We start from the raw sequence: 14973 nt of genomic DNA on the forward strand, positions 1-14973 counted from the left end.
CATTTTCTCTCTTCCCTCCTTACACAGTAAGGTTACATTTACCACATTCCACTCTGCAGGCACAGTTCCAGAATCAATACAGTTTTGAAACATGGCAACCAATGGATCCACTCTCATACAGCCACCTCTTTCAACACTTTGGGATGGAAATCCTCAAGTCCAGGAGATTCATCAAATTTCAGTCCCAATAATAATTCCTGAGCTACGCTTTTAAATTTACTAATTTCTTTCAGTTACTCATTCTTTCTCATCCCTTGATTCTCTTGTATTCTGAGTGGTTTCTTTTCTGTTCCTCCATGAAGACAGACACAGAGGCCCCAGGTTTACATGCCCTGGTCAGTTTTGCAGAGTCGGGGGATTTCTTGGTTTCGCAATCTCGACCTTTACCGGCTGCCAGCTGGTGGGATTTATGGTCAAGGGGTATGGCGGGCTGAAACTGGAGCCACGGCAAGTGACCCCAAAATTAATCCGTAGGCTGTTGTGTGCAGAGGCAGGCTGGGTGCAAGGTGTGCCAATGATCGCCAGCATTGCGTTTAAATAAAGTTTTTAAAAAGAGACAAAAATATTCCTCCAGTCCTTACCCTCCTCCTCCACACTCCCTGTGCTACATCCTTGCCAACCTATGCCAACCCATTCCCTTTACTCAAACCCCCATGGCCTCCACACCACTATGTCAACTCAATGCCCCTCTATCTGCCCAATACCCCAGGGGCTGGTTTAGCATACTCATTTTCATTTTCATTTCATATCCCATTCCCCCTATGCCAACTTATTGACAACTCATTCCAACTCATGGCTCCACCATCCTTTGCTATTACCTCTCCATCCAAATCACCTGGTATATTTGAACAGTTCTTTGACAGCGTTGACACTTCCCAGGCCATTTCTTCATTCCCCATTATAAATTCTCTTGTCTCCGCCTGTAATGGGTCCATGTTTGTCTTTGCTGATCTTTTCCTTTTTACATTCTACAGCAACTTTTGTAGTGGCCGCAATTCTCTGGAAACATTTCTAAGTGTGGTAGCGAGCGTGAACTGTCGCGAATTTCCCGGCGCTCGGCCCAGCGAGGCTGGAACAACTATTCAGTGTTAATTGGTCCACTTAACAAGGCTACACCGGCTTCTCACCGCAAATGAAGACTTGCCAGCTGATTCACCAAGAGGGCGCTCGGCAGCCCCCTGATAACAAGGTAGACCAGAACTGAAGCTACACCTGCTCAGCCAACCCCAGCCAGCTCACAACAATGGCACCCAGGAGACTGGCCCCAAGATTCGGGGATGCAGATCTGGGGGCAATCCTAGATGCAGTGGAGGCCAGGAGGGATGTCCTGTTCCCGCGAGGGTCCAGGAGATTCAGCCATAGGGCAGCCAGGCTGCCTGGGATGAGGTGGCGGTGGCTGTAGGCACCGGGGGGTGTGACCAGGAGGACTGGCCTCCAGTGCTGTAAAAAGGTCAATGACCTACACCAGGAAGCACGAGTGAATGGACACCAATACTCCCCCCCCTTCCCCCCCCCCCCCAAAACTATTCATCCCCACACGGGCATCCACTCCCCCACTCTCCATGTGACTCCCAACCCTCCCACCACCCCTCTCTTCCTAACCACCGACACTTCCTTCATACCCCTAATCCTCCCTCCATCCCCCTCTCCCTTCAACCCCCCCCCCCAGCCCTTCCTTCACACACCCTCCTCCCACTACTTAGAACCACGTGTGCGGCTGACAATGCCCTCTCTGTGTCTCCTCAGGAAATGCTGTCGGACAATCGCCGAGGGAGGGACCAGACTAGCCATGAGGTGCCAGGCTTAAGAATCCTCACTTCCTTCAAGGAGTGGGCCCTGGAGGTGGCTCGGGTGGCCGAGGACAGAGCGGTCACCCACGTGGAGGCTGCCGGATGCTTCACAGGAGAGGAACTTCTGAGCTCCATCTGGGTGTCCCCATCTCCACTCTCCCAGGAGACCACCTCGGAGGAGAGTTCTGAGGAAGACACGATTGAGACATCACAGCTGTCATTCCCACAATCCCTCCACCAGCGCAGATACACACACCTTGGTGGGAAATGTTATTGGTCAGGCTTCTGGAGCACAATCTGCTGAGCGCCACACTGCTGCTGATGTCCATCAGTTGGAAGTCTGATGGATCCCAGGACCCAGGTGGGTCTCAGCCTGATGCTGAGCCTATGGAAGAGGTAATCCCGGAGCTGATGGAGATGATAGAGGACGTCAGGATATTCAGAGGGAAATGTCAGCGACACTCCAGCAGATCCATAGCTGATTGGAGCAGTCCCAGAGGCTACGGGCGCAGGAGATGTTGCCAGCAATGTGTGGCACTGAGGCCAACACTGCGAGGTGGAAACCACAATAATAAGCCTGTTACACGATGTTGGTTCCATTAGTGAAGGTGTCCAAGGCATCACGCAGCTGGTGATGGCCGTGGCTGGGGGCCTCGATAGAATGTCCACCTGCCCCCACCCCCCCCCGCCCCCCACCCCCCAGCACCTCTCATCCCTCTAAACTCCAGCGAGTATAAGCCCAAACTACTTAATCTCTCCTCATATGTCAACTCTTTTATCCCAGGAAGAAATCTGGTGAAGCTCCTCTGAGCTGCCTCCAATGCCCCACATCCTTCCTCAAATAAGGAAACCAAAACTGGACACAATACTCCAGATGTGGTCTCCCCAACAGCTTATACAATTGCAACAACACCTCTCTACTTTTATACTCGTCCTTTTGCAATAAATGCCAACATTCCATTTGCCTTTTTAATTATATGCTGCACCTGCATACTGACTCTCTGCAATTTGTGAACAAAGACACCCTCTCTCCAGATGCATCTTGAATCTGCTTTCCATTCAGATAATAATTTGTCTTTCTATTTTTTTCATCCAATAAGGATAACCTCGCACTTATCCACATTAAACTCCATCTGCCAAACTTTGACCCAATCTCCTAGTCTATCTATATCTGACTATAAAATCTGTATCTCCTCTTCACTGCCTGCTTTCTCACCTATTTTAGTATCATCTGAAAATTTTGATATGTTACACTCTGTTCCTGCTTGCAGATCATCCCTATAAATCGTAAACAGTTGAGGTCTAAGGACTGACCCCTGCAGCACTCCATTGGTTATAGTTCGCCAGTCAGAGAAGGACCCATTTATCCCGATCCTCTCTTTCTGTCAGTCAGCCAATCCTTGATCTAATCTAGTAATGTGCCCCCCATCCCCTGCAATTTCGCCTTCTGGATCAGTCTTTTATGTGGCACCTTATCAAATGCCTTCTGGAAGTCTGGATATATCACATCCACAGGTCCCCCATTATCTATCTTGTTGGTTATGTCCTCAAAGAACTCAAGCAAATTTGTCAAGCATGACTTACCCTTCATAAAGCCATGCTGACAAAGGTCGATTGAGCTTTGCCTTTCCAAATGTTCAGTCATCTCCTCCTTAATGATTGATTCCCATAACTTCCACAGAGGTCAAGCTCACCACTCTATAGTTTCCTACTTTTTGCCTCTCTCCCTTTTTGAATAGGGGCATCACACTAATATGTTTCCAATCCACCCTTCCAGAATCCAGGGAATTCGGAAAAATCATAACTAATGCATCAACTATCTCTGCTGCCACCTCCCTTAATACCCTAGGGTGCAGGCCATCAGGTCCCCGAGACTTTTTTTAAAATCCATTCATGGGATGTGGGCGTCGCTGGCTGTGCCAGCATTTATTACCCATCCTGAATTATCCTTGAAGGGACAGTTAAGAGTCAACCATATTGCTGTGGGTCTGGAGTCACATGTAGGCCAGACCAGGTAAGGACAGTAAGGTCTTTCCCTAAAGGACATTAGTGAACCAGATGGGTTTTTAGACCAATCAGTAATGGTTTCATAGTCATCATTAGACTTTTGATTCCGGATTTCAATCTGCCTTTAATCCCGTCAGTTTATTCAATACCGTTTCCTCAGTAATGGTTATTACACCAAGTTCCCCTGCATTAACTAGTTTTTGGAATTTTTTTTATTGTCATCTACCATGAAGACAGGCAAAATATTGGTTCAGTGCCTCCGCCATCTCTGTGTTCCCCATTATTATCTCACCAGTATCGTCCTCTGAAGGGACAACATTTACTTTAGCTCTTCTCTTTTTCTTTATATACTTCCAGAAGCTTTTAACATCAGTGTTTATGTTTTCTGCCAGATTCCTTTTATAGTTCATCTTAGCTCCTTTGATTTTATTTTTAGTATCCTTTTGTGGAACCTTAAAGTTCATTCAATCCTCCAGTTTACAACTAGCTTTTGCTGTTTTTGCCGTTACGTCTTCCTTGACTGCCTTGTTTAGTCATGGAATGTTTTTCTTACTTTTACAATTCCTCTTTCTCTCGGGAATGTACTTTAATTGCGTGGTATTTAATACCTCCCTGAACATTCGTCATTGTTCCTCAACTGTACTACCCTCAAATATTTGTGGCCAGTCTACTTGGGCCAACTCTTTCCTCAAGCCTGTATAATCACCTCTGCCCAATGCTAAAACTCTAGTAGGCTACTCTGTCTTCTCGTGTTCAATCTGAATTTGAAATTTCAGCATATTGTGATCACTCCTTCCAACAGGATTCTTAATGACAAGTCTATTTATCAAACCTTCTTCGTTACATAGCATTAAATCTAAAATAGCCTGTTCCCTGGTTGGCTCAATCACACATTGCTCTAACAAACAGTGCCTCATGCACTCTATGAAACCTTTCGTGAGGCTACCCTTGCCAATTTGATTAATCCAGTCAATATGCATATTAAATTCACCTATGTTTACCATTGCATCCTTCTCACAAGCCCTCATTATTTCTTGATTTATACTTGGTATTGCTCAGGGGTCTATAAATTACTCCTACCAAGGAGTTTTTTCTTGTGTTTTTTTTATATCTACCCCGATTGATTCAACATTTTGGCCGTTAGTGCCAATATTGTTTCTTAATACAGCCTTGATGCCATCTTTAACCCTAGTTAAATCCTTAGTTTCTCATTGAACTACTTCACTTTCAAACTTAATGTAAAATTCCATCATAGTGTGGTTACTCTTTCCTAAAGGCTTTTTTCCTTCAAGGTTATTTTATTAGCCCTTCTTCATTGCATAATTTCAGATATTAAACTGTCCATTCTCTAGTTGTTCCTTAACAAACTGTCTTGAAAACCATCTGAGACACATTCCAAGATTAGTGCTAGTTACATTGACCAAATATATTTGTAATTTGAAGTCCCCCCCCCCCATTATCACCATATTATGGTTGATATAAACACCTCTGGTTACCTGATTTATACCATGCCCTACATTACCGCTGCTATTTGGTGACTTATAATCAACTCCTACCAATGTTTGATCCCCTTTTCTGTTTCTCAGCTCCACCCAAGCTATTCCTACATCTTGATCTTCCAAATTTAGATCCCCTCTCACTAATATATTGACCTCATCTTTGAGTAGCACTCCCAACCCACTTCCATTTTCCTTTTTGCCCCTTCCTACTAAATGGCAAATCCCCATAACATTCAGTTCCCAGCCTTGGTCACCTGCTGCAGTTCCGAACAGGAATGATATTGGACTCAAAATGTTAACTGTGCTTCTCTCTCCACAGGTGCTGCCAGACCTGGTGAGTTTTTCCAGAACTTTCTGTCTTTATCCGACTTTCCCCGACACCGGAACCAAATTGCACACCAATCTTTGAGCCATACATTTAACTCCCTAATCTTAACTGCGCTACACTAACTTTTTCATGGCTCAGGTAATCATCCAGAGAGCCACGGATTACACTGGAATGGGTAGGATCACTAGGTGCTGCTGTCTGTCTCTGTGTCCTCCTCTCTCCTGCTCTTGTAGGTACGGCTATCTGTGAGTCCTTTTTTTATAAATTTAAAGGACCCAATTCCTTTTTTCCAATTAAGGGGCAATTTAGCGTGGCCAATCCACCTAGCCTGCACATCTTTGGGTTGTGGGGTGAGACCCACGCAGATACAGGGAGAATGTGCAAACTCTACGCGGACAGTGACCCGGGTCGGATCGAACCCGGGTCCTCAGTGCCGTGAGCAGCAGTGCTAAACACTGCGCCACCATGCTGCCCGGGAATCCTCCTCTCCAGCACTCTTTAAATCAGTAAGGTCATTCCAGCTGCTCAATCCCTCCAAACATGGCAGAATATTTTTCATAATCACAAAAAACATTGCAATTAATCTGCAGAAAATACTCAAAACCTGGGTGTTCTTCAAAGGCTGAAACGCCTCAGTTAAGGCTGATATCAGATGGCCCTGGTCATGCAGTGCCTAAATCTATGTGCATAAATCTCCACCCCGCACATTGCTGGTGCAAATGCGGGAAACTTGCAAGAGCTGCTTATTTGCATGGCAGCAAAGTTCTGTTCTTGGGTTATGAGCAGTAAAGGCTGTCTGGCTCATTAAAGGCTCATTAAAGAGCTGCAGAAGATTCCGGAAACGTGTGACTGTCAGAAATCAGTTGTGTGTGATTTTCCTCACTGAACCCTGGCACAATGGCACGTATCTGGGGAAAAAATCTGGGGAAATCTCAGGCTATTGTGTAATAAGCGATGGGATTGAACAATTTGATTACATTTGTTACAATCATTCCATTGTTAATCAGCTCCCTGCACTCAAATGACACATTGATGCAGCTGAATCATTTCCTTCAACATCATCGAATTTTTAACATACATTAGACACAGAAAAGTAACATTCAATCAATGCCACAAAATAACTTTGGTTATATAATGATATGTTCATAAAATACATTTAGAATTATCATTCACATTATTGTATCGTCAATGGTAAGCACTTTTTAAAAACAGTTTTTAGACACTGAGGGAATTGCTGGTGCTGATGCTTCAGCAGTTTTGCCTTTCCAGCATATAAATAATGGACGCAATGAATTCAGATCTCATTTTTAATTCATGCCCATCCATGCAATATCCATGACATACTCATGTTAGGTCAGTATCAGCTCCTTAGCTATATTTATTAGCAATTTCCTTCAATACATTTGAGGTGTGCGAAACATCCAAAAGAATGGTTAGAAAGGACAGAGAGCCCACGGCTATCCTCTATGTGCACAATATTGCCATTTACCTTTTCCTAAAGTTCTCTTGCACAGACCTCTCAAGGAGATGGCATGAATTCTTGGGCTAGCACAGTGGTTAGCACTGTTACTTCACAGTGCCAGGGACCCGGGTTTGATTCCCGGCTTGGGTCACTGTCTGTCCCGAGTCTGCACATTCTCCCCGTGTCTGCGTGGGTTTCCTCCGGCTGTTCCGGTTTCTTTCCACAAGTTCCGTGCTTGTTCAGTGAATTGGACATTCTGAATTGTCCCTCAGTGTACCCGAAAACATTTTTAGTGCCAGCTCATTAGGTGCCTGTTTCTGGAATTGCAATCCTATCGGGGAGAGAGTGGCATAGTGGTAATGTTATTGAACTGGTAATCCAGAGCCCCAGGTTTAAGAACTAGGGACATGGGTTCAAATCACACCACGAGAGCTGGTATATTGTAAAGCTGGCCTCAGTAATGGTGACAATGAAACTATCGAATATTGTAAAAACCCATCTGGTTCACCAATGTGAAATCTTTTGTTCTTACCCGGTCTGACCTGCACGCGGTTCCAGACCAACAGCAATGTGATTGGCTCTTAACTACCTTCTGAAAGTCACTCAATTCAAGGGCAATTAGGGAAGGGCAACAAACGGCTTGCCGGCGATGCCTACATCCCATGGAAGAATTAAAAAAATTGATGGATAGTGATCCACCCTGAGAGTTGCCAGCCTAATCAGATGGTTCGCAGCTCAACAGAGCCACCATTCATGGCAGTCCTTGTTGAAGCTCCAGCTGGAGGATTTGGACATTTTAATGGTAGTGCGCCCTCATAGTGCAGTAATTAGAGCCTTGCCTTGCTAAACTGGATGCAGTGGCAGGAGATGCTGAGGGCTGTTGCCACGAGGATGGCCATTGCTACTGGAGGAGTGCCCTCTGAGACATGGGTGCCAGAAAGGTGGGAATCTATCCCTGGTGCCTGCTAGGAAGCCACCAGGTTAAGCTTGATGATCTCACCATGTGGTATTGCATCCCCTGCCACTGACAGAAGCAGGAAGGCGCCATTAATTGGCCACGTATGTGGCTCAATTGGGCTCTTGGTGAATGGCTGCTACCTTGCCTGCTACTGGCAAAATGGCATAGCAGCAGGAAGAAGTCAGGCACTCTGCTCCCAAAGCTTTTCTGCACCGGTTGCCAGTGTTTGAACTGCATTGGGTCTGATGACATTATTTAGACAGAAGAAGATACCCGTTGTTTAATAACAACTAAATATAAATATATTTGCTTCATTAGTCTATAACATTAATATTTAAATACCATAGCCAGTGCTTTCATTCCAATTTTAAACAAGATTTTCTATGACCATTCTCAGCTACTTCAGCCAATTAGGGCTAAAATGAAAGAAGTTTTGCGAAAGTCCTGGGAGAAACAGATTTCTTCTGTGGATATTTTTTAAAGAACCCATTTAATACTTTTTACAAAATGTTTTAATGTGATATGGTTTGCATGCATGGACTCGTTTTAAGCCTATCAATCTTTATCGGTGTGTTTGTATTGCATAACTTCCTGGGAAATTCCTGCTTACATCATCACATGTCACTGAGCAACAGTACTCCTGTTATAAATAGAGAAAGAGAACAACAAGGAGTTAGATACAAACTTCAGCAGCTAAGTGCAACAACCAGAAGAACATTAAGACCATCATACAAGCAAAGACAATGAACAGCAAAGTAACTCTCGCAGTCTTCGCTCTCTTTGTACTTTATGTGGCTGCCACACAAGGTAAGAAATAATCTGACTTGATAGTTCCATAGCATTTAGACAGAACTTACAATTTTATTGAAAAGCATTTATGTAACAAATAGATTTGTTGTGTTTATAAAGTTGTTCTTCCATTACAATGTGTTTATCTGCAATCTATAGTTTTAAGCTGGAAACAATATATTATAATATATTTAAAAGGTGAATGTTAGACTATATTTACATTTCTAATATATTGTATGTATGTAATTTATGGCTAAATGCAAATAATACTGATTGAGACTCACATTTTAAATAGTGGTTGTCAGTGAGTGTTATGATACAATGAATTGGCAAACATAGGCTGCACAGGCCACATATTATTACATTTAAGAATCTTCTTTATAGTTTGTAACTTCAGAAATGTGCACTAAAGTGTTTAGGGATGGACCAGTGTTTTATGTTGTTACTGAGTTATTTAGTTACATTTCCCCCATTGTGAAAGCACAGTCATCACAAGAACTGCAGTGGTTCGAGATAGCCCACGACCACCTTTTATGGAAACTGGTGATGGGCAGTAAATCTTGCCCTGTCAGTATCACCTGCTTCACATTGTGTTGCGACAATGCTGTTCTGTTTGAAACCATTAGGGTGGAGCAGCCTTAGATAAATTAATTGGCAGCTCTTCTGACCTCGACTGTGGCCAAGGAGTAGGCCACAGACTGACCCTTCAACTTCCAATGTGCACAAAGATCAAAAGCAGGGTTAAGCTGACGTTGCAAGGCTTTTTCAACAAAGAACGTTGAGTAAGGCGGAAAAGGATACAAAACCTCCTTTAGGGAGAAATTATGCCTAGGCTTCAATAATTTCAGAGAAATAGGTGGCCCCAGAAAAATAGCTCTGTTTAGCCAATAGGAAGACATGATTTCATTTTTACTATTTGGAATTAAGTTGAAGTCAACAAGATTTGCTACAGGCATCACTCTACGTTTTTACTGACTTTAAAATAGAGCAGGTTACAAATGGTATCTTGTGTTGACTCATTTGTTAATCTTTCCCGCCTTTGAATAATAGAGTAAACACATACAAGAGAATCATATCTAACTTATATAATGGCCATCAGATTATGGTATTAGATATCCAGGTATTGAGTAGTGAAATTTAATTAGTGATGGGTCCACTTATAGGGGAGATGGGCGAAATTCTCCGACCCCCAGCAGGGTCGGAAAATCGCCTGGGGCCGCCGAAAATCCCGCCCCCGCCGTGGCAGATTCTCTGCCACCCGGGAAGTGGCGGTGGCGGGAATCTCGCCACTCCGATCGGAGAGGCCCCTGCGGTGATTCTCCAAGTCCCGCCACTGGGAGGCCTCTCCCGCCGCCGAGGTTTGAACCACCTCTGGAACGGCGGGATCAGCGGCGCGAGCGGGCCCCGGGGTCCTGGGGGGGCGGGGGGGCGATCGAACCCCGGGGGGGTGCCCCCCACGGTGGCTTGGCCCGCGATCGAGGCCCCCCGCTCAGACTCCGGCCCAGTGCCCTGGGTGCACTATTTTCCTCCGCAGCCGCCACGGCCTTCGCCATGGCGGAAGCGGAAGAGAACCCCACATTGCGCATGCGCCGGCAGTGACATCAGCGGCCAGCTGCCGGGGGCGCCGGTTTTTTGCGCCAGTCTTCTGGTGCAAACCGCTCCGGCGCGGGACTGGCCCCCAAAGGTGGTGAGAATTCCCCACCTTTGGGAGGCCCGACCACTGAGTGGTTGGCGCTACTCCCCTACGCCAGCACCCTCCGCCACGCCGGGTAGGGGAGAATGCCGCCCACCTGGGAGAATACCTAAGACACACCTGAAATTTTCAAAGCAAGTAAGGTAATATTTGAACCATTTTTTCCTGCATGCACGCATTATAAACACGGATTCCTTCTAGGTTAGAGGTATTTCAAGCCTTTTGGTGCCTTTTGAGTTAATCCTTCCAGAGCACCAGCCATTCTCGCCTCCTTTAAAATTCTCTTTAAAGAGCAAAGTTTCAATGCCTTGTCTGAATTCAGCATATCTTCAATACTGAAGTGCCACACATTCAAATCCTGATTTAGGGCTCAAATTTACTACCTTCTGACCCAGAGGCAAGAATCTCCACAAATCAGTCATTTAGTCTCACTAATATCTAGACCAGGACTTGTTTCGTTGACTTGCACATTGAAAGTCTGATGTTATCTGATCTGAGATATCAGGTCTAATCTCAGGCTGACACCCTTGCTCCAGGGGAGTGAAAACTTCAGGCTGTTTGCTTTGAGCAGGGAGATATCTCTTTGCCTAAGACTGTCTATGCATGTTTAAGAAAAAGACATTTGAAAACTAATGTTACAAATACTAACTTTCTATAATTTGTCCTTTCCATAGCCGCATCTCTCCGACATGCAGGAGTGAGCTTGCGTTGCCAATGCATTAAAACAAATTCCAGGTTCATCCATCCAAAACGTATGGAGAATGTTGAAATTTTTCCAAGTGGCTCACACTGTTCAAGCGTTGAAATCATGTAAGTTTTACTACTGATTATGGATAATCATCTGTGACTAATACATATTTTTAAATGAATGTTATTCATTTTTGTAAATTAAAAATAGATAGCAGAACTTTAATTAATTGTCATATTTCACTTCTTTCAGTGCAACCCTGAAAAATGGGATTCCAGTGTGCCTGGATCCTGAAGCCTCTTGGGTGAAGAAGTTAATTGACATGATAATCAAAAGGTAAGTTTCAGATGTTAGCTTGCATGGAAATGATATATCTATCTTAGTTCTTTAATAGGTAACAAGGAATGGAATGGGAAAAAAAGGCTACAAATATGTACAGTAGATTTTTATTTTTACTATCTGGGCAGTAATCCAGAAGGGTAGGTCGACCAACTATTAGAGAACCTACCTGATTTTGAGGAATGAAAATTAGGCAGATTCTGTAAAGAGCAAGTGATCGCCCCACGAGATACTGTCCATGTGGTAAGAGTGCAAATTGATATCATTGTGTTGAGAAGCTATTGATAAAATTGTAGCTAACTATTGGAGGATTGGAGAGCTAGATAACCTGAAATGGACAAATTACAGAGGTTATCTATAGTCTATTGGACAAGCTGATAACTTAGTTTGAACTACTATTACATATAGCATTGAGGAAGGAAAATATAATTGAATACAGTCACTTTGGGACCCAGTGAGACCTTCCTTTGGTATTTCACAGACATGTCAAAAAGCAAGACTTGGATGGCAATTTACCTCCGCTTCAACCTCAGCAACTTACCCTCTGTGATATGAATGCAATGCCAACCCTTTTCTCACACACCTTTTAGGTTATGGACAGTAGGGAACGGGTTTAATGCCAAATAATGTTAAAATTAGCAATGCATTTAGATGCACCTTCATTTGCTTGATTTGGAACAGAGGTAAACCCATTGTAAATGTGTTTTGCTGCTCTCGCTCAAAGGCTTTAACAGGAGAGTGTGATATTCTGTCAAATAATGACATACTGGTCAACATTTTGTCCATACTACTACTATCATACTCACTAATGAACAGATATTTGTCAAATTTGCCCATTATTCTCTGGTACCTGAGCTCTAAGAGTTTGATGAGTGAAAGAGATTACAGAAACTGGGGGCAGGATTGTCCAGTCCTTCCCACCCCGAGACTGGAAAATCCTCCCCTCCCCACAGGAGGTCAAGGGTCTTTCAATTATACGTCACATTTTCCATCCTGCCCTCAACAATTCCCGCAGAAAATTTACCCTCGGGGGGGGGCTTGTATTCTCCAAAATAGAAAAAGTCAAGGGTAATTTGATTAAGACTTTTAGGATTTTGAAAGGAATTGCTAGAGTAGACAGAAGTTTTTTTCTTCGTAGAGAAGTCTGAAACAAGGGATATTGTACTTTACAGAGCTGTGCCATTAGAGGGAGAAGTTAGGAAAGAAAATTTTGCACCAAATGCGATGTCCTCGTCCTCAAATAGCAGTAGACACTTGATCGTTCATGTTTAAATCAGAGATTGACAAGAATATAACAGGAGATGAGGTTAAGGCCTGTGGTTATAGTTAAGATACAGATGAACTATGATCACAATGAATGATGGAACTGGCTGTTCTTATATTCTGTGGGAATTGTGTATGAAACAATTTTTAAGTTATTAGTTTGTGAAATGGATTGCTTTCCTGAATATTTTTGATTTATATTCCGACAAGATTGACAGCAATTTTTATTTGTTTCTGCATTTTTTTTATAGTTCCAAAAAGAATAACGAAGCTCACTGAGGGAAGCCTAATGGCTGAATGTCAAGAGTGTGACATCTAACCACAATGAAACTCTCTACTAACTCTGGCATTTATGGATCTTTAACCTTCATGTCCAAGCCTACCGTAAACGTACAACAGCGAGTGACTGCCTGACTGGTGTGAAGCAAAGTATTTACAAATCAGTCACAGAATGGAAGAGGTCACCCAGTCCTCCACAAAAAACGATAATACCCTCCCACATCTGTTAAGATTTATCTCTTCGTATTTATTTAACTTATTTGTCAGTTTTATTACTGAAGAATTGAATGTGTCACGTACAATTTCTACGGAGGTCTACGTTGTCAGGTCCGTAGAACTCACAAAGAAATGGGGTATCCTCAAAAAACTTACAACTATTCCTCCGAGGGATTTTGCTGATGTACTGCCAAAGTTTATGGCAGAAAATGCAGAGACCCCCCACCCCCACTGGAGTTCAGGGCTTAGATAGTCTCTTCACTGAGATTTAATTTATCTGTCTCTCTTTACAGAGATTTCATTCCTCTGCACCACAGTGCCAAGAGATTTGACATGCTGTTAAATAGCTGCACTATCTAGATGGTGCCATTTTGATCCTGTTTTCATATTGCCGTACATTTGCTTCCAGATTAACATGTTAGAATGTAGTTACTGAGTGGAAATGAAATTTGTGCAATGTTGGCACGGCATATTGTCAGTACTGCCATTTTGATTTTTATCGTAATTTATTTGAATCACAATTTATTTATTAGTCTCGAGGCTGATAAAGTCCGAAAGGTTTAATTTTCTATTTATTTATGTTTTGCCACAGGAGTGTTTGGTGATTTTGCTAACACAAAATTTTGTGTGTGGAAATAATCTGTAATTTTTATTTATTATACGTTGCAAAAATATTTATTTGAATAAAGGATGAATTGTTTTATCTGTGTGCCTTACAATGTCAAATCTGTTGAAATGATTGAGCTTAGCTGAAATGAGTATCGTACCGAATGCTAAGAGGCAATTCTTAGCTCGATGGTAGCACTCTCCTCACGGAGTCATGGGCTGAGGTGCCATTCCATAAATGTAAGCATATTGTGGGCATGTAAGGAGTGTTGTACTGACCACCATATGCTTTCTGATAAGATGTGAAACCAGGGCCTTGTCGTCTCCCTCATTTGGACATGCAAAATCCCATGGCGCCAATCAAAGAAGATACCGGGATTCTCTGGTGCCTTGGCCAACACATATCCCTCAATAAGCATCTAAAGCAGGGCCAGAATTTTACCGCCCGGCGTCAGCAGGATCTTCTGGTCCCGCCATAACCAATGGAGGTTTGAATGGCTCGCCACATTTTCAGGCCCCGACCCTGCCACAATGCTGCAGTGGAATTCCATCCAAAATCTTTGGTCATATATCACATCGCCATTCGCAGGAAGCTGTGCTAATTAGGCTGCCAGATGTCCCTATGTTACAAAGAGGCTCTGCTTCAAATGTAATTAATTAGCTAAATTGCTTTAGGATGTTCTGTAATAAATAAAAAAAGTAACAGAAATGCAAGCTCACAGTATTTTGGCAGCCTAACTTGCATGAATTATACGTCTAAGTTGTCATACAAGTATCATAGAATCCCTACAGTGCAGAAGGAGGCTTTTCGGCCCATCAAGTCTGCACTGACCCTCTGAAAGAGCCACGCCATATGTTGAAGGTCCTACGTCACTGTGTTAACACCAGTGGTGGCTGGATGAGGCCCTTAAATGGTCATTAATTTCCCACTTAAAGCCTCAATTGACAGCAAAGTGGGGAATCCAACCTTGGGCGTTCCCGTCCCTGACTTAATTCTGGGGGAGACGGAAAGGCGACAGGGTGCAGGCATGCCGCCATCTTAGTTAATTGTGGTCG

At 43.6% G+C, this 14973-nt stretch overlaps 1 protein-coding gene across 1 annotated transcript; it reads left to right on the forward strand.

Annotated features, from left to right (window-relative positions):
- The first annotated feature begins 8701 nt into the window (after positions 1–8701).
- LOC119963349 (interleukin-8-like) lies at positions 8702–14014 on the forward strand. The gene is made up of 4 exons (XM_038792355.1): positions 8702–8851; positions 11201–11336; positions 11467–11550; positions 13068–14014. The coding sequence occupies exons 1-4, from the start codon at positions 8788–8790 to the stop codon at positions 13093–13095; spliced, it is 312 nt and encodes a 103-aa protein (XP_038648283.1). The 5' UTR covers positions 8702–8787; the 3' UTR covers positions 13096–14014.
- The last annotated feature ends 959 nt before the right edge of the window (positions 14015–14973 follow it).

This window comes from Scyliorhinus canicula, chromosome 3, assembly GCF_902713615.1.
Source record: "Scyliorhinus canicula chromosome 3, sScyCan1.1, whole genome shotgun sequence".
Taxonomy (NCBI): Eukaryota; Metazoa; Chordata; class Chondrichthyes; order Carcharhiniformes; family Scyliorhinidae; genus Scyliorhinus; species Scyliorhinus canicula.